The sequence below is a fragment of the Triturus cristatus genome, chromosome 3_2 (genome assembly GCF_964204655.1).
Source record: "Triturus cristatus chromosome 3_2, aTriCri1.1, whole genome shotgun sequence".
Lineage (NCBI taxonomy): Eukaryota > Metazoa > Chordata > Amphibia > Caudata > Salamandridae > Triturus > Triturus cristatus.
Window position 1 is genome coordinate 1,001,264,684 of NC_140584.1, and position 27,430 is coordinate 1,001,292,113.

General features: G+C 47.2%; 1 protein-coding gene across 1 annotated transcript in view; it reads left to right on the forward strand.

Moving 5' to 3' along the window:
* Positions 1-27,430, forward strand: part of GAS2L2 (growth arrest specific 2 like 2) — a 331,222-nt gene that overhangs the window by 248,221 nt on the left and 55,571 nt on the right. Inside the window, exon 5 of the mRNA XM_085649627.1 lies at positions 11,270-11,540. Within this exon, the coding sequence (XP_085505753.1) occupies positions 11,270-11,540 (271 nt within the window). The remainder of the gene's footprint in view (positions 1-11,269; positions 11,541-27,430) is intronic.

Sequence of the window (27,430 nt, forward strand, 5' to 3'; positions counted from 1 at the left end):
AGGGCTCAAAATTCTTTTTCTGTCAATCAAACGTTTGTTGAGCACATCTACAGCACAGCTGAATTCGTACACGGTATCCCGCTCCTTTTCTTACTCTATTTGTGAACTGCTATTAAGCAATCCAAAGCGAAGAAAATAAATCAGTGTTTGCTCAAGAGTCCTTTTCTCATCACGCTTCGGCTTTCATCAGCCTCTCTTCGTGATACGGGTGATAGCGGACTGCCACAAGAACCAGGGGGCATTACACGCCCTGTTGGTCAAAAAGATATGCGGAAGAGGCTGATGAAAGCCGAAGCGTGATGAGAAAAGGACTCTTGAGCAAACACTGATTTATTTTCTTCGCTTTGGATTCCTTAATAGCAGATCATAAAGAGAGTAAGAAAAGGAGTGGGATACCGAGTAAAAATTCAGCTGTGCTGTAGATGTGCTCAACAAACGTTTGATCGAAGGAGTTAAAGTGTTTGAGATTGCCACTCTAGTAAATTAAAAATCTGTCAACTGTGTAGAAGTTGTCCCCTTTCACTCCTATGCCTTGGCACCACTGCACCTGCTGTACCTGCTGCACTATTGATAGCAATTCCCATGCAATGCTCTAGCTCAAAAGTGTCAGACAATCACTCCCAGATGCCCTTTGCCAGAATTTGAATCATAAAAGAGGAATTCAAGGTGAAAGATAGTGCTGTACATATAGTGCACGCAGATGGCACCGCATCGGAGGAACCAGCCAAGATGTCAGGTATAAATCTGTGACCAACTTGTAACTACTCTTATTGATATGGGCATCCATCAACGTGATGCAGAAACTGCAATACCTCTTGCTTGAGCCACCATCAACCCTCCATTCAACCACAGTTCACATTGTCACAGATGAAAACCGTATAAGTAAACTGACTTGCATAAGTTGCCCATTAAGGTCAGATCATTCTTATGAAAGTGTTTGTATGATTGGTTTGTTGCATCTGGTGCCATCAGAAAAGTGGAAGGCCCTACCCCATGGCTTTGATTTTAACACCCTGAAAACCGAAGCAACCTAGTGAGCTCTGCATCTACATGGATATACACTTCCTAACACCAACGCTAAATTTGAATACCACCAACACCTACATTCAGTGGTCTGGTTGCTGAAGTCACTGGAGCCTACTGGTCCTAAAGCATGATCTTTGACTCAGGCTATTGCCAACCGGGCTATTATCAAGTCGAGATACATCTTCACCTTTTTGACACGTCGTAATTCAAAGATATTACAGACTGAACTTTAGCATTTCCAGTGCTGCTGAGGTTTTCCAGAACTGTATCAGTGAGACTCTTTCAGGGCTGAGTAGGTTCATCAGTTTTAGCGATTACATTCTGGTCCATAGTAGGCGTCGAGGCCTGTCCTGCAGCAACTCCAAGTCCACGCCCACATGTTGAACAAAATAGAAGTTACATTTTTGTAATCCCAGTATTACCTCTCAGCAGGTGGAGTAGCACAGATACATATAAAGTACAAGATATCCATTCTGCTGCTCCGTCATCCTTCAGTCTGCAGTTCACAGTGACCTGGGCATCCTTACATACTGCAGCCCATTCCTTAGATTAGAGCTCTCACCAAAACACTTAGATATATTCTCAAATTGGCATCAGCCTGGCAGTGGATGAGTAAGTATCATCAAGCTTTTAATGCAACTAAAGATCACCTTTCAGTAAAAGATACCTCACTCAAATACATTGATGCCACCAAAGAAAAGCGGTCCTTGATGCCAGCCATACAAAATATGGTGGTGTTCTCTTTCAAAAGTAAGCATGGAGAAAGGGCCCCAATAACCATCTCCAATAGACAAAGATATTTGCAAATTGATGAAGACACCGCCATTCACTGGGGATGCAGACACTTTTACCTATGTCTGTATGGCCGTACCTTCCGAGAACCAACAGACCACAACCACTAAACCCCCAACACACATTAAAATATGGAGTCTGCACCTTCAGGAATATTCCTACCCAATCACCTACTGGCAAAGTTCCCAAAACCTGCAGACTACCTATCTCAATACCCTCGAGCTGTAAGTGATATTGAAGATGACACTGCAGAAAAAACAGAGGAATATGTATGCCTGGTGGAAGAAGTGTCAAAACTTACCAATGTTGATTGTTGACATTTAAGCAGGTACCACAAGCAATGTATACCTTCAGTTGGCAATTCAGGCAAGCTGGTCTCTGTTTGGAGTGGCATGTTGGGTAGAACAATGGTTGTAAATGCATCCTGAGGTATTCCAGTGGCAGAGATTAATTCAACCCATCACTTTTTTGTTTTGTAAGTGACATGCCCTAAGTGAGTTTTTCATATCGGATAGGGAAAAAGGTGATTTGTTAGGTCTATCTGTCCGATCATTTTGCTTCCTAACCAACAGATTTAAAGGAAAGTGCCTTTTGATGCACTATTTTTGTCATTGGTTTCTGCCTTAACACGAGCACAAGTATTTTCAGTCGCTCCGTTCCTGTTTATTGTCACATTTGGAGGGACAAATGTCGCTCCGAGCTCCGTTACTGTTTATCGTCACATTTACCACATTTGCCTAGAGCGCTCGAATTTTTAGTCGCTCTCAGGCGCAGATCGTCCATTGGGGCGGAGCCCCCCCGCCCCCGCGCACCCGCCCGCAGCTCCCTCGGTGTCTCTGAACTTAGTTTACTTAAGTTCAGAGACGCCGAGGGTGGGGAGAACTAACTGACAATGCATGTCAGTCAGCATGACGTCGGACCGTGGGCGGTCCGGCGTCATGTTGACTGACATGCATTGTCACAAGCCAGGGAAAGGCAGCACAAGTGCGCATGAGTGGGCATGGAGATTAATTTTTAGCCCGTGCCCAGTCATGCGTACTTGGGTTTTTACTGCCTTGCGCATGCCCATTAGGAGCCCCTCGGTCTCCTAATGGGCAGGCGGCGGGCGTAGCGTAAGCTGTGCCCTCAGCCAATCCTGGCGCTGCTCCAGTACCGTTAGTGAAGGCGCCCAGGGGATCAGAGGTCTGAGAGGTGGCATGGACCCGTGGCCGTGGACCGGCTGTGAGGTAATTTTTTTTTTTCAATATTTCATTCCCCCCCCCCCCCCCGAGCGCGACCCCCCCCCCCCGCGCGAGCCGCGACTGTACACATCTTTTAGTATTGCCAGATTTAGGGAGTTACAGAGGTCGTCCTTCAGATTATCCAATTAATAGCAGGGCATTAATTTGGGATATCGCCCCATTGTCCCAACTGTAGCTACACCATAAACCTATAAGCACATCACAATAAAATTCCCAAGTGAAAGAAAAAGTGGGAGGCTTAGCGGGAGGAAATGACTGCTTACCGAACTCTGCGCTTTCGTATCATTATCTATTTTCGGCGCAGGCTTCGAGGCACGTCCCACAGAGGCAGCCAGACTTGGCTAACGGTGTTTTCATGTTGTGCTGAGGCTGCATGTCGCCTTGTGCTTGACGTTTGACCTGCCCTTGGTTGTCTGTGGACATGTAGTTTTGATTGCATAGTCTTCGCCGCAGTGACATTTTTAGTTTTCGTATGTTTTACATGAGTGATAGTTCTGTATATATGGTGTAAATCGGAAGGAGGGAGTGTTCGTGTCAACTGTAGAATTTGGCCCGCGCAGCCTTCCTTGGTGTAGGATTCCCTAACTTGTGCTCGCTAGTTCCAATTTGTAATTTCACTGCATGCCCGCAGCCGTGGGTGCACCGAGGCCGCAACTATTTTCCTCCCTCGTTCTTGTTGGTGAGACAGGTGCTGAAAACAATTTACGAAAAAAAGCAGAGGGAGCCTGGCATTCACAGACAGTGTGTAATTCATTTACTGGACTGGAGACGCAAAGTCAGGCTCTTAGTTTGACATATTTCTTTTCTTTTCACGTTATAGTTTTTGTTCGGTGCATTAGAGGCGCCCAAGCTTCAGGCAACACATTGTGAAATGCAAACATAAGTTTAGCTGGGTGAGGGGACAGCGCACACTTTCACACATTCCTATATATTACGACAATACTTAACACTGCTGACATTTGGTTACAGTCAAATCTGAATGTTTTTCTATGCTACAGTCTACTACTCTTTGCCGTTTTTAGTGCTGTAAATTACAGAGCTTCTATTACGTAATAATCAGTACGCGCCCTCCCCCCCTCACTACGCTCGCTGCGCAGCATTAGTACAATAATATTAGGCCTCACCACTTTCAAATGTCACCAGCCGCCACTGGTCGCTCTGTTCCTGTTTATCATCTCATTCGCTGTGACAAATGTCGCACCGAGCTCCGTTCCTGTTTATTGTCACATTTGCCAATTTTTTAACATTATGAGTTGTCATTTTGCTTTTACTTTCTTTTGAGCTTAGAGTTTTATATTTAATATGTTGGCATGGGATGGAAAAATCCTTTGCTCATTTTGATCCTCACAACGCTTAATCCATTAGCAGAACGAGAGTGCCAGAGATGATCGTTCACGGGAGGGGTGGGACTAACACCCAGCACACTGCACACGCGCATGCGCATACTCTCTGTGCGTGGCTCGCTACTACAACATGAACTGCTGGGGCAGCCAGTTCCTGTAGACGACAGTGGAACACTTGACACTTCAAGGCTGCCTCAACCACCAGCACTTCTAAAGCAGAGGGGCTACATGCGAGTCCGTTTATTCTGCTTAAAAACACAGCAAAGAGGCATTATAAATGTGGTGCTTTACTTTTCCCCATCTGCTAACTGTTTTTTCAACCCTGTGTCTTCTCCCCCCTCCCACCACCTCATCTCTATTGCTTCACTACCCCCATTAGCCACCCCCCCCTAATTGACAAAGCCAATCGGCCTCCCATCGGCAAGACCTATTGGCTCTGCCACAGCATGTTTCATCCTGTGATACATCCTCCCTGTTATCTTTCCTTTCAACTCTATCCCCCTTATCTTTGATTTTGCCCTTTTCATTTTTAGATATTCACAATATTATTTTCTGTTCCATTTGTTCTGGTCTTGTCCACTTGTCCTACTATGTACTGGGCTTCTTTGGTCTCTACTTACGTCTTTTTTATAAGTACCAACACTTCTACATAAAAGCTATTGAATAGTGAGTATAATAAAATACCATGTGGATTTGTAAAGCCTAGGTTTACCTCTATGGACTCAATACCATAGGGCATATTCTCAAGAACGTGTGATAACCATCGCAAAAGTTACTTAATGCAATCTCCAACATTGCAGTTTATTGCGGGAAACTTACGCCGTGTTAACCAAGTATTCACAACACGGTGGTACCATGCGATAGTCACCAGATAACGAGTCAAATGGCAGCGTTAAAACCAATGCCACATCGCAAAAATGCGAAACACGAATGCAAAAAAAGCTGCGATGAGGCTAAGCGTGATACAAAAAGCTGCAAAAACCAGCGGCAGGCCAGCAAATCCTACGCGTCTGGCGGAAAAGTGCACCATAAAAGCAGAACAAGAAAAACACACTAGAAACAATCCAAAGTGCGCAGAAACATGGATGCACCCTGACCTAGCGCAGAGGCCAACGCGAACCCCACAAGCCCTACAGACCACCAGCAAGGTACAACGGCTCCGGGAAGGCCAGGGAGATGAGGGAGAGGAAGACGGGCTGTAGTCCACAGGAAAACAAGACCAGCGTCACGGAGGTGACAGAACACTACCATCAACTGACCCACAATCAGACTACCTGGAATGCAGCCGGAGTGTCTAGGAGGCCAATGGAGGAGGCCAAGAGGCGCTGGCATGGTGTGAAAACCTAAACCAGGCACCAAGACGCCACCAACAGGAAGGCAGCAACGGTGAGAGGAGGTGTGAGTCCTGCACCACAGGAGGAGACAGAGGAAATGGAGGCCAGTCATCAGCGTGGAGACGGTGCAAGGAGGTGGGAGTACGGACACAGCTCCAGAGGACCTGACACAACAACAACAGGGTGAGTAACAACCAGGGACTGGGGGACGGGTGGGGGAGATGGGCACAATGGTACAGTAAGTAGAGCACACTGCACACCCACAATGACCCAGGATCATGTCCCCTAGGTGTGGCACACTGCAGCACACACACACATAGCAATAACCGCACATCCCATGACAATGTGGCACAAAGTGCAACACCGACACTGCAAAACAGGGGACATAACTGGGTCCGCACATGCGCAGAAACAGGCCACTCACATTGAACATAGCAGGAAACTGTGAGATGCATATGTACGTATACGACCTCACATCCGTCACGTAGTTCAAATCTCCACTGTCCCCCCTCAAATTGCCAGCACCGCCCAAACAGTCACAATGTATATTGTCACACAGTCTGCATGTCAACAAGAACAATGCGCCAACATACATGTCAACATGCATCTCCCCTTCACATTGCAGAGGGACAAAAAACACCTCCAGCAGGTCAGACCAGACCACCCAGCAGTGATGCCGGATACGACCACCACACCTTCGACACCGACGCCCTACAACAGCTCATGGACATCACAGGCAAACCAACCCCAGGAGCAGGGCAGCCAAGCTACATAGATGAGACCACAGCTCCGGCACAGACCACACAGCAGTAGGCACCACCCACCATGGCTGGCTCCCAACACTTCTCCGAGGCACACATCGCATTCCAATGCCAGGTGTCAGAATGCCAAACGGAGGTGGCCGAACAGGTGCGGGTGGGCTCGGAGCTCATGGAAGCTGAACTGGACCACATACGTGGGTATCAAAGTCCCATCAGGGACCACCTACACCCCACAAAGGAGACCCACACTGCGACAGAGACACATGCAGATGGACATTCTCAGTACAGAACCACGCCCGGGGCACGCACATATCAGTCACACACCCACGTAGGCTCTGCGTATGGAGTGGCTGACGACAAAGCTACATGTCCAAGCTCCAACCCGCTGCCTGCGGTGACATGTCTGCGTCCGCTGTACACAGCACAATGTAATGTCGTACCGGGCCCTCATGCATACAACAAGACCACAGGGACACACGCATATATCATGTTGAACTGACTACGGGCACGTGCGCCCAGCCCCTTTATTGGCAGGGCCACATGTACAGTGACGCCTGTGCTGGATGTGTGTGAGGTGAGAATAAACCAGCCCGCACAGAGTTCCTTTTGCTGGCAACAACTTGAAACAGTGGACACCAGTGCAATGGAAACAGAAAACACCTGCATAACAGAGTCAACTGCTGAGCAACATGGAGGGAGCCGGAGCAAGTACAGAGGTCACCCAACATGCAACAGGAGTGTCCTTGAGTTGCAGTGCACTGAGGTTGGGGCACTAGAGATGAGCGCGCTCATGTGAAGAAATTGCTAGGATTGTGACCCTTTGGGTTAGTCCTGATGCAGCTGCAGTGGGGGAGGAGGGGTGTCACACCTGTATCATCTTCCTCATCGTCGTCCCAGGCCTCCCACACTGCCTGAGGTGACATTGCTGCGTGAGCTCTCCACAGCACATAACCAAAACAGTAATGGACGATGATTCGTCGTGCACTCACTTAGTGGCACCTGGAGTGCTGAGCAGGGGAACAGGCAGAAGATGGCATACACGACAGGTGTGAACAAGTCCGTCAGTCTGCCAGTACGACCGTTTCAGCACTGGCAGTTGGAGTTGGCCTCCTGCGGTGATGCGACGTCCGGGCCGGTCAGGATTCGATTTGATGTGTGAGCCCTGGTGGGCCGCATTTGAGGCCGGAGGCAGCGGACAGCTCAGGGCCACATGCACATTGCGTCGATGACCCCAAGACCAACATCACAGAGGTCATCCAATATTCATTCAGACAGGGTCCCTGACGTGTGTTGCACAGAGTTAGTGGTCCTGGACGCACAGCGGCCAGCACAGGCACCCCGCCACGGGACGGTGACCTGCGGTGCAGTCAGATGGGCCACACGAGCTGAGCGGGTCCTCAACAATGTCCGAGGTGTATGTGGCGGAGGGTTGCAGGGGACAGTGGAAGGTGTCCTCAAGGGTATGATGCAGAGGTTTGATGTTATCAAGAAGCAGCAAATGGAATTGTGGAAAGCGACAGACTCGTTGCCAACACCAATTAGGTATCAGCCACATGTGGATGAAAACTACCCCCTAGTCCATAGACGCCACTAATGTACAACCAGAGAGTGTCCATGAATGTCGGGGAACAGACTTAGTGGCACAAGGGCTGGGAGGGGATGCAGTCTGCGATGATGCTGGTACACTGCTATGAACTCTGCCATTGCTAAATCAAGACTCTGTGACCTACTGGACTGCAGTGGAGGCCGGAGACAGCGGTCAGCAGTGGCCCACAGCCACGTGTCATTGGTTTGCGATGCAAAGGGTTAGGGACACCAGGGCAGTTGTCGGTAGTGTTCGATCACCTCCGTAACGATGATCCTATTCCATCCGGACTTCAACTCGTCATCCTCTTACGCCTCTCCTTGCGTGCAATGATATGTATCATGCCTTTGAATAATCGATGTTCAGTTCCAATTCTGTGACCTACTCGTGCGCAGCGTAGGCCGAGGGCAGTAGTCCACGTGGGCCCATAGACACGTGTGGTTGTAATGCTATGCATAGACTTGGTGGCACCACATCGAAGGGAGTATAGTGACATAAACCCTGCCTTACATAATGTTCACTGCCATGGTGTAATCAAGACTCAGTTCCAAATGTGTGACCTTCTTGTCCGCTGTGTAGGCCGAAGGCAGTAGTCAGCAGGGAACAACATACATGTGTCCTAAGAATGCCATGCACAGAGATGGTGGCACCACATAGAAGGGAGTACACTGATATAAAATCTGCCATGAACATATGTACTCTGCCATCGTGTAATCAAGACTCAGTTCCAAATGTGTGACCTACTTGACCGTTGTGTAGGCCGTGTGCAGCAGTAGAGTACGTCAACGAGAAAGGAGTAAAGCAGGCCTGTGTCGCGGAGGCCGAGATGGTCTGAGGAGGCTGCCAAGGTCGCGGGCCTCTGGCTTGGAGCTTGCGCCGGCACATCGTGGGCCCTCCTTGAAACACGCCGGTGTCTGCAGGTGATCAGTGTGGCCTGGCTGCGCAGGGGCGAGACCGATGGGTTCGGGGTCCAGCAGGCCGGGGTACGGCAGGCGCACAGGTTCGCAGGCAACTCCGCACATGAGGACGGCGTCGGCCTCGTGGCGGGGTGAGAGGCGCCGCCCTGGCAGAGACGTTGGGCATTCCGGAAGAGGACCACACCCAGGGCTACGTGCTTTTTATTCACACCCCTATGCTGGCCTGGTGTATGCTGGGCCATCCCACACTGCTCACGCTTACGGGGGGGGACGTAACAGGCTACATTTCCGCGTACTCCCCCACTGGCTGGGGGTGCATGGTTGCGTCCACTGTCCACTACACTCCATACACCAGCGGTGTATGTCGCCATGGATATGGGTGTGTTCTGCATGACTGCGGTCTGTCCAGCACATCGCCGCCACTCTTGGCATTGTGTACTTTCCCATTCATGGGGCACTTGCCTCCTTCACACATGCCTGGTTCCCACCTCTCCCCACATTCCGCTATTGTGTGGCTGAGGTGCCATGCCGTTGATGGCTAATTTTCACAGCTTGCCCAGGTTACCATTGTAAGTTGTTCTGTCATGTCTGGTGGGTGGGCATGTTGTTTTGTATGTTGTATGTGATTTAGTGACGTGTGCATTGTCAGTGTTGTGAGTTGCATGGTTGTGGAGTTGAGGTGTGTGGGGTATTCATTTGGAACTTGCCAAGGGGCTGTGCATTTCCCTTAGTGCCATCCTGGTAGCGCTGGTTGATGATAGACTGTCAGAGGATGAAGGAATCATGCACACTGGCTGGGTATTTGGCGACGACGTTGGTGGAGATTCCACGGTGTTCGGATGTTGCCTGCATACTGATGTGAGACATGTGCTTTCTGTTGCGATGATTGTGTGCTGTGTCACCAGGGGGCACTGGTAGGACATGTGTGCTGTGGATTGCCCCCAACACGTGCGTGCATCCAGCTATGGCGTATGGTCCTTGTTTGGTCTCCAGCGGATCCTGCGCACTGTGGTGGACGTATAGATACTGGAGTACCAGGCTGATGGTGACATCCAGGACAGGTGTGAGGGACTTGGATGCGGCTGGCTGTGAGACTCCTCCGACTCTGGCGAGTGTTGGTTGGGGGGTACCAGAGGCCAACAGGTGCATCAGAGCCAGCAGCTTTGTATGGGGTGGGATGTTGGTTGTCTGCTGTGTTGGTGCAGTCGGCCTGTTGGGCGATGATGGTCAGTATGCGTAGGATGGTTGTCCTTTTGAGCCTGTAGTGGGCAATGGCATCCTCTGGTGCTGAGTCTGTGAGGCTGGTGCGTTCCTGTGGGTCGGCTGTCTTTGTCCGTGCTGCTTCTGTGGTGGTCCGGGGAGGGGAGGGTTCTGGGGGGGTTGTGGTCCTGGGTGTGGTGGCGGTGGGTGTTGTTGCCCTATTGGGGCTCTGGGCTGCATGTTCAGTTGCTTGGGTTCCTCTATTATTCTTCATGTTTGGCTTGGGGCTGTGCTCCCTTGGCTGCTGCCGGTTGTCGTCTGACTTTACACCATGTCAGAGCCGGTGTTAGTTTCCTGGTGCTAACGCGCCTTATCACATGTTTTGTGATCTTCTCGACGATCTGGCTGGTCATTGAGAATGTTAAGAAGTGGTGTTTTCGTGGCTTTTTGCATGGAAACGGCTACTCTGCATCTCATTAGCGATAGTTGCCGGGGTCATCTGTGGTGATGTGTTTTGCGGCTGCTATCGCTGATATACTGGTGTTATGGGCTGTTTACACCAGCTTGTGAGTGGGGTGATACATTTATCGCAACTTTGGCTGGGATAAAGTGCAGTTAGCTTGGCGATAGCTCCTTGAGAATATGGCCTGCATGTTTATTGTAACTCTTTTTATAGACCTCAGTAGATTTAAAGATTAAGTGGCCTCGTCTGGACTTGAACATGTGATCATGAGGTCATACACAAGCCCTAGTGTGGATGCTGTAGATACCTGTGATGATTAACACACATTCAGGCCCAATTTTCTTTAAGATATTGTAATGCTTGCCTAATATTCACTTCTTAGACATCGAGAGTTACATAGAAGACAACTATAATCCATATGTTATATTGTTGAGCATGTGTTAATGCTTGCAGGATGTCATCGTTAAAGTGGCACATTAGACAGAAACTCTTGGCAACAAGTGATAAGACAGCAGGATGAATGCTGCATAAATGTAAATATCATACTTGCTAATTGCTGAAGGAACATGAATCCTGGAGGTAATACCTCAATGCTTTTTCCTCTCAGCTCACAAGCAGGCTTTGAAAGTGGGAGGTTCCCAGAAGCAGACAGCCCCAGTTCATGAGATCCGATCAGGCTTGACGGCCAAGCAGCAGACAACACTGATTGTGAGCAGATCTCAGAGCCCGCTGCCGGCAGTAGACTGGAGGACCTACACCACTGGCTTGCCCAGTGTAAGGAGCCAGTTTTCCTCCTCTTCCGTGGATGAAATTGACAGGACTCCACTCTCCCGGAACACTCAGGAACAATCTGACCCCAAGAGAGGTCTGACACTCAGGTAAAAAAAAACTCAAAGAGGAGCTACTCTATGTTCATTCTCCATATTAGATCATTGTCTGGATGGTATTAACAGATGCCCAATTAGATGTTTTACAACTCGTCAGCATGACACACTCCCAGTCACCATTGTACTGTCTAACTCCTCACAATAAATCAGTTTGACTGGCTAGAAGTCAATTAGACCAGAGATGTAGAAATGAGTGGGGCATTGTCTGTAATTATCAAGACAAGTAAGATGCAAATACATGGTGCTATATTATATCATCATCAAACACGAATAGATGGCTCTGAGAAAAGGGGGCACACACTTAATGTAGGCACAATTTCAATAGGGTCCCAATCAGTAGAAGTATCATATTTTGGATGCCCAAGAAGGGAGAAAAGCCACCACTCCTTCTATAGGATCATATCCAAATCTTGCACAAAGCTTCTACTCTCCCAAATAATTAAACGAATATTCCACCAACAGTCTTTATTTTTTCATAAGCGTCCTTCAGTGCTTTGCCATATCAACATATGTTTCGTCTATGCTGCAGGATGTTGCCGCAGACTTCATCAGGGCTACAATGACAAATGTACAAGACTAAAAAGGAATGTATGACGTTACAGCGCAAACATTTACAACGCATGCCTTTACAACGCAGTTTTTACATTGCAACATCCATTACAACGCATGATTTTACAACGCATGCCATCACAACGCATTTTTAGAAACTACATTTACAACGAGTTCCATTACAACGCATACCACTACAACGCATACCATTACAACGTATATTACTTTTAGGGCAACAGTAAGGTAAGTGTTGGATAGTGTAGGGGTAAAAATTACTATTCCCACTCCAGTGAGTGCAACAGTAGGGTAAGTGTTGGATAGTGTAGGGGTAAAAATTACTATTCCCACTCCAGTTAGTGCAACAGTAGAGTAAGTGTTGGATAGTCTAGGGGTAAAATTACTATTCCCATTCCAGTGAGTGCAACAGTAGAGTAAGTGTTGGATAGTGTAGGGTTAACAATTACTATTCCCCATTACTTACCTTATAATGTGTTGTTATGACATGCGTTTTAGTGACATGCGTTGTAATGGCTGCGTTGTAATGGCATGCAATGTAAAGGATGTTGCATTGTAATGACTGCATTGTAAAGGCAGTGTGTTGTAATGACTGCGTTGTAAAGGTTGTTTCCCCTAAAAAGTCATCCCCAGGAGGGGACTGACTAAAAAGACACCACCCAGGTCACACTGACCAACTCACCACATGTGCAAGAAATAATATTGTGGAGTATCAAGAAAGGCAAAATCATATTACATCAATAATGTCTAAATATATCTGATTGCCATTGGCGCTCCCAAATAGAATACCCCATAGGACAGAAAAAACTTTATTTTATAGAGGTACCCAATGGTAAAAGAAATAATCAATGTTTATGTCTACCACCATTATGCAAGTGATCAATTGAGAATATGTCATGGCTAAGTCTGTAATCACGAGATCTCCAAATATCTAGTTTCCCAATCCTGAAAAATAGGTAATGCGGACAATATTATGAAATAAAGAATTTTGATACATAAGGGATTAACTTTATACAATGTTTGAATATAATTTTTAATGGCATATAGAAGATGCCAATATGGACAAAAGGAGTGTGGAAAGCACATTCCGGGTGATTTACAGTTTTGACAAATGCTTGTGTGGACACGACTCACCTGGACAGTACATGTGTATATGATTCAAGTAGAATGTTAACAGTAATTTTATATACATAATTTACATTGCCTTTCAGGGACTGGATCATTGATTTTAGAATGAGTACTTTGCACCGGTATGTCTTGATCGCGCAAATAAGGTGGGCAGATAGATATATATAATCTTGTCGACTTGCACTTGTGAAGGACTATAGAATTACCCTAACATTAAGTAATGACTTGGGGTATGACATATTTTTCATGATCGGGCAACCAGATACTTGGAGATCTCATGATTACAGATTTAGCCTTGATCTATTCTTTAAGGTAAGCAGATACTTCATTGGTCACACACACCATGGTGGTAGACCTAAACATTTTTCTTCTACCTTTGGGCAGCTCTATACTATAATGTTTTTTTTATCCTCTGGGGTATTCTATTGGTGAGTGCCACCGACAAACAGACATATTTTAATATTAATGATGTAATATGCTTTTGCCTCTCTTGATACTCCACAATATTATTTCTTGCAAATGTGGTGATTTGGTCAGTGTGAACTAGGTAACGGCATTTTAGTCATACCTGTCCTTGGGATGACTTTTAAGTCTTGCACATTTGTTATTGTAGCCCTGATTCAGTCAGCCATCACATCCTGGAGCACAGACAAAACACGTGTTGGAATAGCAAAGAATTAAAGGACGCTTTTGAAAAAATAAAGACTGTTGGTGGAATAGTCACAACAGAACTCATCATTTAATTATTTGGGAGTGCCTGAGCTTTGTGCATTATTATATCATCGTATTACGTTTCTTTTGTGTTTTTAAATATGTTTGCTTGCTGCAAAGTCTTTTGTTCGAAAGCAGAGGGCTGCCAGATGCTGAAGCTGCTGGCACTGGACTCAGAGGAAGCTTATGGACTGGGCGGCACAGGAGCACAGAATGCACCTGATGGGATCACACCAGGCAAGAGGTGCAGGGGGCAGAGGGACAGCAGAGGGGAACAAGTCCAACCTCAACAACTCAATGTGGTCTCCATTAGGTATTATCAGTCTCACACCTTGGCGCACAGTCTCATGCAATAGCAGGAGTCACACTTAATGGAGCACAATCACACTGTTTGCTATCCTCAATGGTTCCACTGACCTTGACAAACTTGTGCACCAGGAATTTTGTTAAAGAACTCATCAAATCTCACTTTTGTGGGCCAGTAGCCTTGAGCTATCTTCTGGGGACGTGTCTAGAGGCCAGGAAGCCATGGTCTTACCTGTGGAGCGACTACATTGAAAAGCCAAGAGCAGGAATTCTGGACACTTGCTCAAAGTAATCAATGCAAAAAGGCGGGGCTTCTGCTGAGAAAGTAAGCATAAGCACAACTTCTTCTAGTGTCATGCTTCATGGGTGTGAGAGCTCCTCCTTAAAAAGAGAGAGGGGGAAAAAAAAGAAGAAAGTGTAGGGAGATGAGGGCAGAAGGAAAAGAGAACAGTGGGGCTTCAAAAGAGGGAAGGTGAAAAGAAGCAGTGGAGGAAACAGGAAGTGAAAAAATAAAAGAGAGTGGTGGTATGCGATTAAGAATTATTAGAAGAAACATTGGTCAATCCTAGAGAAGGAAGAATGAAAAGAGACAACTGAGGAACACAGACTGTGGAAGAAACAAAGGGGATACAAATAATTATCAACAGCATGTAACTATGTCCGGAGAGAGCTAAACAAAATGTAGGTACAGAGGAGCCCACAAACCCAGGAAAAGCAAGCCTGACTCACAGCCTTGAAATCGGTAATAAGGCAGACATGAAGGACAGCAAATAAAATGGTGTGCTAAACGTGACGCCTGGTGGCAGACGAAAATGGGGACAAGGGAGTACCCCCAAAAAACGCGGCTGCTAACTCAACATACCAGCCATGGTATTCAAGAATGGGCTTAAACCCTCTCTGCAGAGGGTGTGGGTTAGCAGGGGTAGATGAAGAGGGGCGAGGCAGTGTAGGGCACAGAGATATAAACACAACACAAGAACCTGCCACATCATGGTGGGCTGCAGTGTGCAGGACGCTGAAGGGACAGCCTATGTGGATTGTGCAGGTTGGTAGCAGAGAGATGTACAGGACAAAAGAGAATGTGCGACCACTGACACAACATGATTCTTCCAAACGAATGAAATGTAACCCCTGAAGATATAAGGTACAGGAGTGTGCACCACTGAATGATGGAAGAAAAACTTTAAACAAAGTAACATTCCACGGTTTTTATCTCCTGACGTATCAAAATCTTGAAGTGATGCTCACCTCACACTTAACAAGAGTCTGATTTAGTCTGGATCATTTTACTGCGGTAGTGCTTTACATTCAGCAGCCATTGTCAGCATATAGTTAACACTTTCTTCAATGAGAGTGATTCGATCCTAAGGGCCAGAAGTACATACAATGGATTCCCTAAAAGTGATCGCAATTGGCGTACCGATTTTCAGCAAATCCAGTGTTACTTTGCGAATCAACTGATCTACTAATAGGTCGGATCCCAAAATACCAAATCACTGGGGGGGGGGGTTTGTTAGGGGGGGGGGGGTTGGTTGCAGTATTACCGAAGTAGGTCACAAATGGCTACCCAATACTATTCGCTGCCATCACAGGAATGGTGGCCTGCTGAGGTCAGCAAACTACCCTGTCTGTGATTGTTTTTGAATAAAGCAATATTTTTTTTTTTAACACATCTTTATTTTCCTCAAAGAAAACAGAATGTGTTTAAAAAGAAAAAAGAAAAAAAGCTTGCAATTCTATTTTTTAAGAGTAGGCAATTGTTCCATGCACAACTGCCTACTCCTAAAAACATTTTGGGGACCACTCATATAGTGGAAGGAGTCCCCGGGGACCCATCACAGTTTGTGAACCAGTCCTTGAGGAATTTATAAAATATTCATGTTTTTCTACCGCATTCCTGTGGCAAAACATTAATACATTCCATTAAAAAAATCGCCATTTGGAAGGGGTTGCCCTAAACATGCCCCATCCAAACAGCAAATCATTAAGATTTCCTAAATGCATTTAATGATTCGGTAATATATTACCGAAACGCTAAATGGGTTTAGTACATTCGAAAAACACATTTTTTTGTCGCAAACCCTGCAATTTACTGAATCAGAGGGTTTGTAACAATAAAATGCATTAGTACACTTGGGCATTAGTGCCCATGCCCATGTGGAAGTACCACGACCCGGAGGTTAAATCATGGTGAAGTCTTGAAAATGTATGTTCTTTTTCAAGTCGTACACTTGTTAGACATTAATTTCTCTTTTAATCTGCGACAGTCCATGTTTTTAGCCGATCACATCAGTGATTCAAAGCTTTGGTACCTTGTTTGCCTTAAAGTGGGACTTTCCTTTAGCTCTTCTGACTCCACCTTGTGATCCCTTGAAGTAATTATTATTCGGGGTGTGGGTGAATAACATCTTCTGTTTCATGATCGTTTTATTAGCATAGAGGTAAAAACAGGTTATTTATTTAACTATGTCAACACTAACATGTATAAGTGCAAGGTATACCAACAAGAAAGTCTCTTGATGCTATTCCACGACGAGAAGGAAAATAAATATTATTGATAACTGAAGAGGTAATGGCTGCTGGAGGTAGACAGACTTTACAGCTGGAGACAATAGAGACTTATGAAAGGATACGTGGTCTAGAGTCTTCCACAACCAGAAAGGCAGAAGGGACCACACAGTCAGTGCTTGTGTGATGAAGGCCGGGTTGTCTTTTCAAACTTTGAGGCAGTATGGAAGAGAGGGAGCACCTTAGCGGTTTTGTATTGTGGCAGGATTATAGAGGAGGAATACATTTGCCATGAAAGAGGGTTTTGGTAGTAGAAGGCCGAATAGGTAGGTAGGTAGGTAAAGCTTTATTCGATATAAAATATCATAAAAGCACAACATACAATAATAAAAGAAGGATCAAGATAGACATAAAAACAACAACAATGATCGTGGATATCTTAAAAAGTTTAAAAAAAACGGTTAAGAACAGCATATAGGAAACAGAGACAAAGTGCTTAGTGACTTAAAGTTCGTTAAAGTGCAGATAGTGGTCGATCACAAAAGTGGATCAATGCAGTTGCGCTGAAATTTTTTTCTTGCGCAATAGCCAAGCACAGCCCAAGTACTTGGCAATGCCGCAGACAATAGTAAGGGACGAGGTATCAGTCTGCAGAATGCGTAGCACAGTACGATAGTCACGGCATCCCAACATTCTACAGATCGGACGTAACCATTTGGCTCTTGGCCTTCGATAATGGTAGCAAGCAAATAAGAAGTGAGGGGTAGACTCACTAGGTTCTGTGCAGCTCGGACAACCAGCAAATGAAGGTAAGGATCCCTTCCAGCCAGCAGTCACACAATTAAGGGGGAGGGACCCTAGTCTGAAACGTACATACAGGGATCTGTCCAGTGGGGACTGGATGAAGTCAAGGTATGCCTCCAGTTTACAAAAGGGCTTATGTTCGAAGAAGGCCTCACTCAGCTTCCCCAATTTGGGATTATTCAGATCTCTTGTATTTACCCAACTCCAATAAGCTTCCTTAAGATCCTGTTTCGGAGGGGGTACCTGGGATACCCAGGAGTCCTCATAGCCAATAAATTTCAGTGTTTGCTTTATGTGAGTGAACCATTTTAACCTCCGCCCAGTGTCTGCTAATAAGAGATCATTTAAACCTGCTGCATATTTAGCAAGTTCAGGGGTCCTCCGCAGTCTTGCCCAGAATAATAGGGGTCGTAGACGTGCAATGTCCTGAATAGAGTGTCTCCCCAGGTCATGGAGCAAAGGTTTTAGGGGGGATGATGTTGGGACAGAGATGAGGTTCCTCATAAATTTGTTCTCCGAGACAACCAAATCGTGAATGTTTTCATGGCCCCAGATTTCAGCCCCATACATAGAGCTAGACAGTGCCTGAGCCTCATATACCACAAGAGCCGGTGCCACAGGTCGACTAGTAGAGAGATGTTGTTCTCTTATAATGGCACCGGAAACCCTCTTGTGGCACAGAAGCATCTTAGTCAGGTGTGCACTCCACTTCATCCCTTTTGCAATACGTATCCCTAGATAATCAAAAGAATCTAAAATGTCTAGGGGAGTGCCATCAAGAGTAAAAGTATAGCTAAAACGTCTCGGAGGGTTTATAACCATTAGTTTAGTTTTTTCGGTATTAATAATGAGCCCATAGGATTTGCAAAAGGAGGCAAATCTGTCTAGGTTTCTTTGTAGGCCAGCCGGGGATTTTGAAATCAGGAGAGTGTCGTCGGCGAACAGGAGGGTGGGGATCTTTTCGCCAGCCAGGACTGGCGCGTCGGCAGGGACCTCTCTGAGGAAGTCCACCACCCCGTTAATGTATAGAGAAAACAGGGTGGGAGCCAGCACGCAGCCCTGGCGTACCCCCCTATTCACCGCGACACTCCCTGTAAGCTGGCCCTGGGCCCCCCATCTAATATTGGCATGATTATTTTCATGTAAAAGCTTTAAAAAGGCAAGAATCTCATGGGGAACACCTAATTGAAATAAAACCTGCCACAAGCGTTGGCGGGGAATTAAGTCGAAAGCCGACTTTAAATCAATAAAAGCTAAATATAGGGTTCCCTTGCCTAGAACTACCGTTTTCCAATATATCATAAAAAATCTAAAAACTTGATCCATAGTGCCTACCTTTTGTCTAAAACCAGCTTGGAAGTGTGATAAAACATCCCCATTCTCAATCCAGCATCTCAGTCTCATTAGGAGAACCCTGCCAACCACTTTCTGGATTACGTCAATTAGACTGATGGGTCTATAGTTAGCAGGGTCCTCCTTGTTGCCTTTTTAAAAAAATGGTACCACCACCGCGGCTTTCCAGGACTCAGGTACTATGGAACCCTTAGCTATGGCATTCATAACAACAGCAATAAATGAGGCCCAGGGAATTGGGTCGTGTAGAAGAAGATCACCTGGTATGCCATCAGGCCCAGCCGCCTTACCGGGGGCAATACTTTTGATGGCCAAAATAGTTTCGTGGGTCCCAAAGTTAGTCTCTGCTGGGAACTCAACAATGGGTGGCAAATCATCCGCCACCGATGTGTCAGAGACAATATCACCCTCATATATAGCAGAGAAATGGTCGAACCATTGCAGCTCCGCTATATGATTTGGGATGCTTATTGTTTTGGCCCTTTTGGCTCTGTTCAAAATGTCCCAGAAGGCTGTAGAATTCCGATTTAGAGCCGCCTCCTTGAGTTCCTGCCAATGATTTTCTTCCCAATCCCGTTTGGCGTCTCTCAGGGATCTTGAATAGTCTTGTCTTGCCTTACTGATTTGATTTCTATCCTGTTTCCTTAGGGCTTGAGACAGGGTAACTCTGGCCCTTTTGCAACCTTTAGAGTACCAAAGGTTTCCGCTCCTCGAGGAGTCCACCTTGGGACGGGCTTTCTCCCCCAGAATAAAGAAGTCCCCTATTTTGCTGATGGTGTCAAGATAGACAGAAGCTATGAGGTGGGGATCATCCATTTTGGTGCTGGCATCGCAGAGTTCGGTGTGTTTTCTAGCTAAAAGCTCTTTGATCGAAGCGAGCTTCTCCTCATGTTGGGAGATCCCATGCCATTTAAGGCGTCGACAGCACCCTGCCAGTGATACATCCTTGGTTGCCATTAGGGGGGGTTCATTGGCCACATTAGGTATTGTCATCCAAAGGTCTTTGGTTTGTAAACATAGTGGGTTGTGATCGCTATCTATTGTGTTTTTGACAACCATATCTATGATGAGCCCCCAGGAATAGATATCGACAAGGATATAATCGATGCGTGATGGCGAGATTAACCTGTTAAAAGTAAGGGCACCACCCTTGTCAGATATGGATCTGCCATTCACTGCACGTAGATTAAATTCTTGAGTAAGTGCATTCAATTGAATGGCCCTTTGTGACCATTTCTTAATCGGAGCGAGCTCCAGAGGCGGAATTCCCCACGTAAGATCTGAATCACTAAGCCCGAGTAAATCTTCTGTGGCTAGGGGTTCAAAAGTGCAGTTGAAATCTCCACAGATGATAATAGTGGAGTTCCGGTCGATATGGGTCAGTTCATGTTCCAGAGCAGCCACTGTCTGAGAGATCTGTCCACCCGTAGAACCTCTGGCGTAAATGTTAAAGAGATCTAGGGTGGGGCCGCCGAATGGACCTTTTATTGTCAAATGAAGCAGGTCGGGGGAAACATTATTATGGCACTGAACCTGCCAATTGTGCTTAATATTTAGCCACACATGTAGTCCCCCCGAAGGGCGACCTTTCCCTGAGCTTATGGCCGGTAGAAAATAAGTGGAATACCCAGATTTATATAGCGGGGTTGTACTCCATGTCTCTTGAAATGCACATACATCGAATGCGCCGATAAAATCATGCCATTCCGGGATCAAAAGCTTTTTGGTGAGCCCCGCAACATTCCATGACACAAGATTAAGAAGGGGCGTAGGCTTGGCAAGTATAGTGGTGGACTGGGTGACAGGGGGCATCTCACAGAACAGGGAGGGCAACGAGAGGGGGGACAAACTTTCAGGGGCTGTGATAATGTGATTAGGAACAACAGTAACCGGCTCCATAAAACAAACCTTGGATGAAGGATTTTGGGCCAGTCAATCAACCCTATTTAAGTTGGAGTCATTACTACGAATCCTCTGTTTACCCACTGGTAGAGCGTTACTTGGGACCCAAGGCGGAGTACGCCTTATCTGGATACCGGAATGGTCCGGGGCTGAAGTACGGTACTCGAGGAGTACCAAGTTCTCGGCCAGGGTGCTGTTAGAGAGAGTAAGCTAAATACAGTCAAATTGGCTAGTGTAATGAGACAGTCTTCTGGCCTTGGTAATGTCTTCCTGAATAATGGACCTACATCCCCTGACATGCCTGACCCAGTGTATAGCTTTGTTTGTAAGGGAATCCGCATTTTCGTAAAATTGATTGTTAGTAAGTCTTGGTACCCCAGCCATATAAACTACGGTTGGGTTAGACAACGAACCAGCGAGAGTAGGATTAAGTGCAGTGTTGTCTCCGGGACATGGCACAGACCTCTGGCTACTGGGTCTCAAGGATCCAGTCCCTACAGCTAGGTGTGGAGTAGGGGTGGTAACTTTATCAGTTCTCTGATTATTAACAGTATCCCTATTTGGTGGTATACTCCGTCTAGTGGGGGGCAGAGTTGGCTTTCTAGTGGAATTGGTTGTGACATAAGGTAGATCTTTAGCCCTGTGAATGATTGGCAAGGAGCCAGTTTGGACGGGGATTAGAGGTGCAAGTGATGTTGGCACCGCAGGGCTACTATGCGTTGTAGACTGCATAGGAATTAGTAAAACCCTCTTGCTCAGTTCCATGACTATGTTCTTCAGGGATACTATCTCGGACAATAGCTGGTCAATTTTTTGTTCCAACAAGACCCCATGCGAGCTAGGGGTCTGAACTACTTCAGAGGGCGAGGAACCAACCACTTGGCATGCAGATGTATCCTCCTCTAGGTCTTCCAGGATAGCAAACCTATTAGAGCAAGTGAGGTCGAGCTGGATAATGGAAGAGGGAGATTCGATGACTGGTATGGGGTCCTGTGTAGCCTGTTTGTCTTCCTGATAGGGCTCATGATCATGAACTATAGGTGTAAGGGAAGTCGGTGCATTAGGAGGGGCTTCCCTGACTTTAGTAAACATACTAGGGATCTTGCGAGTGCAGATACTAGTTGGCAAATCTTTTGTCAAGACCCCAGTGCTAGAAGAAACAGAGCTAGAGTCCTCTAGTATGATTTGGCAATTGTCAACAATAGCTTCAATCCTATCAATCCTATCTAGAATGCAGTTACCTGCAGCGTGGTTAACTTTTTTTGCTTTCTTTCCCTTTTTCGAGACATTACCCCCACCTCCTTCCATGGATTTCCTTTTGGCCATGTTACAAACACAAGGGGGATGAAGGATATCAACAATACCACAAACCTAGGGACAATATAAAATCAAGGGGCAGTATACTACAACAATACTTAGTTCAGGCTCTCACAGAGGGTGGTGCTGCATAATATATTATAGGCACAGCTTTTCTCCGGGGGTGGGAAAGTCTCAGCAGTACAGTACCTTGGTGTGCCGACTAGCACGTACGAGGAGTGGCCCGGCCCGGCCTCCTCCGGCCCCGGACGGCCACAGACGGCCCGCCCTCTGCCCGGGCTCAGCCCGGCGCCGCCCGCGCGCGTCCCGCGACGCGGAGGGAGACGCGACTTTTGAAGCGCCTCCGGGCGCGCTGACACCAGGAAGTGGGCGGGGCAGCGGTGATTCACGGGAGCTGTAGTCTCCCCCAACAGCGGCCTTCGATGTCGTGGAGGCGGCGGGGGAGACACACAGCGTAGGCACCCCGTCCAGGCAGCAGCAGTTCAGCGTTCCAGGCACAGGTTAGTCCCCGAGCAATGTAGTGATTGAGAGAAGGCCGAATAAGAAATGCACAGGGATTTGAACTTAATCTTTCTGGATACAGACAACCAGTGCAGAGAAGAGGAAGCAGAAAAGTGGGCGGATCTTTTTAACCACAGTGGGAGGTGAACTTCTGCATTCTGTACACTGTGTTGTCTGCAGATAATAAATGTGAAAGGCCCATGAAAATGCATTTATCATAGTCAAATACAGCTGTTACAAGATCATTTTGAATTTCTCCTCCTGGAGGAAATCATGGAGAGGGTACAGAACTAAAATAGGACGAAGGCCTCCGTCTTTCTTGGGCCCCAGAAAGTAGCCTGAATAGCAACTACACCCTTCTTCTGGCACAGGCATCTTCTCGATTTCCCCTTTGGCCAAAACAGCTTGCACTTCCTGCCACCACATAGACAGACAGGCCTCAATCAGTTATGAGGAGACAGTGGAAGTTGCGGCGGCAAGAGAATTAACTGTAGGGCATATCCCTGTTGAACAAATTGCAGGACCCACATGTCAGACAGTATGGCCTGCCAATCCGATAAGAATGGTCAGATCCTGCCTCCTACCGGGTAGTTGTGATATGCTAAGGACATGCTAAACAGGTATGGCGGGGGGGATGCAGGGGGATTAGTGGACTGGGTGACTCGTTGACCTAGATTACGGGGGAGGTGGTGACCACAGCCTCTACTGCAAAACTACTGGGTGCCTTGTGGTGTTTGGATTGGTTGGCAGTTGGGGGCACCGCTGCTGAACCCTAAAAGGAGTGGTAGAGCTGGTGATGTGGTGCAGCCAAGCCATGGGAGCGTGCCGTGATACTGCTCTCCTTCAACAGCTTAAGAGTCGAGTCCACTTTCTTCGCAAACAGGCGCATCCAATTGAATGACATGTCCATGTAGGACAATGCTTGAAAAACTGGTGAGCCACAGCCAAGCATCACAGTGAATGGTGACATTGGTGTAAAGGCCGACACCATGGAATCGATGGTGTCGAAGCCACGACGAAATGCAAACATGGCCACGTCACGACCGTCCAGGGCGAGAATAGGTCAGAAATCTTCAGGAACACCTGGGAGGACTTGAGCCACCAAATCCCAAAGGACATGAGAATAGCGCCCAGGAAGCAATTGGCATTTACAGATTGAATCATCGAGCTGGTGGACAAGAAGGCTCTCTTTCCAAACGTCTCCAACCATTTAAATTCCCTGTAGAATGCTGGTACTTTATGCGAAATACCACTAAGTGGCTATACTGTGTAAAGAGTCCATTGATTCCTCCAGAAGTGTACAGGGCTCAATATAAACTCAAAGTGCAACGGACAGACACGGCCTCGGTTGAGGTTGAACTGGCATAAACTCAGTCTCATTACAAAGGTAGCAAGGTCTTTGAAGCTTCCTTCTACAGCATTGTGCTCATCCTGGGGGAGAAGATGTGACACATTCGCCCAGGATGGGCTTTGTTTCTGGCCTCAAAGTACCGCGGCTCTCGACCCAGGGGTCCAGAAACATATCTGGAGGAGGCAGGCTGCCTAAAGCCAATCAGAGTACATGTTTTAATAAGTCCAACACTGGCATCAGTGTGGGCTTATTAAGAGGAGTTGTCTGGTACCAAACACTCCAGGGTTCAGTGAAGCCATCATGGTGCTAGGGAACTTGTGTTGTCGAGTTTCCAGCCCATGTACCTAATGGCGTCCCTGGTACTTACAATATTAAAAATAGGCTTAAATATTGTTGGGGTATATTTGCTCATGATTATGTGCCCACAACTGAGATATAGTGCACCCTGCCTTAGGGCATGTAAGGCCTGCTAAAGGTGTAACATACCTATACCTTAGGCAGGGCTGCTTTGAAATGGCCCACAGGCAGTGTGCCATGTAGACTTTGCCCTTTTTGCAGTGGCAGTTTGCATTTCCTCAGTGGGGGATCCCTAGTGGGCCCTCTTCAGGGGGGTACTGCAAAACCCACTTTCCTACATTCCCTTTTGGGGTGAGTAGTTGGGAATGTGTTGGAGTTTGTCTCGCTTACACACACCTGCATCACCAAGCTTTCAGAGGAGGAGTGCTGAGATCAAAATGCAGGGCTGTCTGGAGAACAGCGGTGGTGTCGTGCAATCTGGAGTTTGAACGGGGACCCACAGCAAGGTTTAGCCCATACCCACAACAAACTTTCTGTAAGGGCCTCGTTAAAAGGTAAAATGGGCTATGTGGATGTTTGCTCTAGCCGAAACACTTCTGTAAGAATATTGGTGTTGACGTTAAAGGTGAGGATTTGGAGGTCAAGGAATTTGGCCGCCCTACGCATTACCATGACATTAGAAGCTCTCTCACCAGTAGCAGGTCCAGGGGTGAGAGGAGCCTTGACTCCAGGTAGGTATAGAGGCCTCTTGTAACTCGTCGTGCCAATTCTCTTCGTGGTATGGTTCGCCAGTCTCATCACATGCATCTTCCTAGTTGGCCAAAGAGTAAATATAGAGTATGTTCTCTCCATGGTGAAGGCTCGGGTCGGGGAAGCGGTGCCTCAACAATGGACAGACGCGGCCTCAGTTGAGGTTGAACTGGCATAAACTTAGTTGCAGAGTACAATAGGTATCAGGTCTTCTGGCGTCTATGGAGTTAGAATCGGCATCAAACTTCTGGCAACTGGTGTGGACCGTGGCACCGGGGTAGAGTCAGAACTTGAGTCAGAGGTGGGCCCATAGTGGGCTCAGAGGATCCAACGGGCACTGAGGGCAATTCCACCACGGTCTTCCAGATGGAGGACCTGGGGCCTGAAGGCATGCCAGAGGGAGTCGGCAAGGATCTGAAGAGTTGGAGCAAGGCCTAGCAGAAATCCTAGATCTGTTTTGGAGAGGCAGACGGACCCTGAAATTCTGGTTGTGTTGGAAAAAGTTGTGGGATAGGCTCCAATATCAATTGACTTTGGGAGATAGATTGAGATGTATGGTACCACCCCTGTGCCATCTTGTGAGAGTGAAAGTGATAGGAAGGGGCCGAGACCTGCTTAGATTTCTCATGTTTTTTCTTTAACTCACCCAACAATTTGATCAAGACCTCCTGCGTCTTCCTAATCTGGAGCGAGATCCGAGCGGTCCCATCATGGAGTCTTCTGGTGTTTGGCTGTGTATAGTTTAGCCTCGCTCTCTTGTTTGGCCTACAGGTTCATCAACGTACAATCAATGCAAGCCTTAGAGTTGTGAATCACCCTTAAGCACCACACGCAGACCTGATAAGGGTCTGACACAGACATTTGTTCGCGACAGTCCCTACAAGGTTTAAGACCCATCATTTTGGGTGGAGACATTTCAATTGCACACTGTTTTTTAAAATCTGTTGAGGTAATAGGAGTCTCAAAGAGACGAGAGGGATCTGTAAATCCATGTCTCATGGAGCGGAAAGAAAGTAACTCACATCCGTGTGCAGAAGTAGCGTTTTGTAGGCTATGCATGTCATTTCCAGAGTAGAATGGAGGTGCAGAGCCGCACAGTGCCAACTAGAAGTGCACAGAGGTACTGCTCAAACGTTTTTGGATCCAGTCTGACACCTGGGGAATATTCAAAAGGAGGGGAATCAGTGGCTAGAAGTCAAGAGAGATGCCCAGGTGTGTGATGGAGTGACAGGAGTGGGACAAGGGAAAAGAGATGCAGCCAGAGGAAGATCGGTATTGTAGGTTAGCATTCAGTCAGTTATCATGCACCCAACTATTAATTCCCATCACCCTGTTATTGTGGTTATAGGAAGATTGCTGGGGTATTGTCCATCTTGACTTCGATTTGGAAATCATTGGCCTCGGAGTAGAACATGTGGTCAAAGAAGCATATGCAGTGCTTTAAATGGGCCGTTACAACAAGCACTTCTTAGTTTTACCAAGCTGACTACCGGTACTTCTCCACTGCCAAGCATAGTACCGCTACTCGTGGTAAGATTGATAAGGTGGTCACTGAGCCTGTGGCCGGGGGCCAGTTGTGGACCCTTTTCCTGGCAGCATGTTGGCCATTTTGGTGGGTGTCTGTATCAGCTATGGCAAGCGGCCCAATGGTGCCTTAACGGCCTGCTGTAGGCCTGCCAAAGTGGCAAGTCCCTCCCCACCCAGATGAAAGCTTTCATTTTTCTCAACAGCCCCCTGCCAGGCCTCCATGCTGGGTCGTCTTGTTAATATATGGAAGATTGGCTGCCCAGAGCACAGTGATACGTGCAGACTGAATGAGTGGGAAGGGAGAGGGCCTGCGCATGATTGGCCATGTAGGAACCCAGGTAAGAAGAATCATTTTCACCGCTTGGCCTCCCACCGGGACTGTCTTTACCCTGACACACTTGCCCCCGCAAATCCACCCTTACCCACCCGCCTGCTGGGACATTGAGTCCATGATGGGCGGGAATAAAGTAGTGGAGATGGCCTAAGCAGCCTCCCAGGAGGCAAGTGAGGTGGGAGGAGGTCTACTGACCTTCCCATCAGAGGCCAGTATTGTTCTTCTCCTGACCACCACCCTGCTGGACTCTGTGCATGCTCACAACCCTACAGTGCTCACAGTCTGCTACTGCAAACTCTCCGGCCGCTGGGCCATCTGTCGAGAGGAAGGAGAATAGGGTGAGAGAAGGTGAAGAGTGAGCAGGAAGGAGCAGAGGAGAGCTTAAAGGGGAAAAGATACAGAGACAGAATGGGTAAGTGCAGATAGAGATGGGGAAGGGATGGAGGCGGCAATGGAAAGAGGAAGAGAGGCGCCGAGGCAGCAGATTAGAACGAGTGATGTAGAGAATGATAGGATACAATTGGGGTA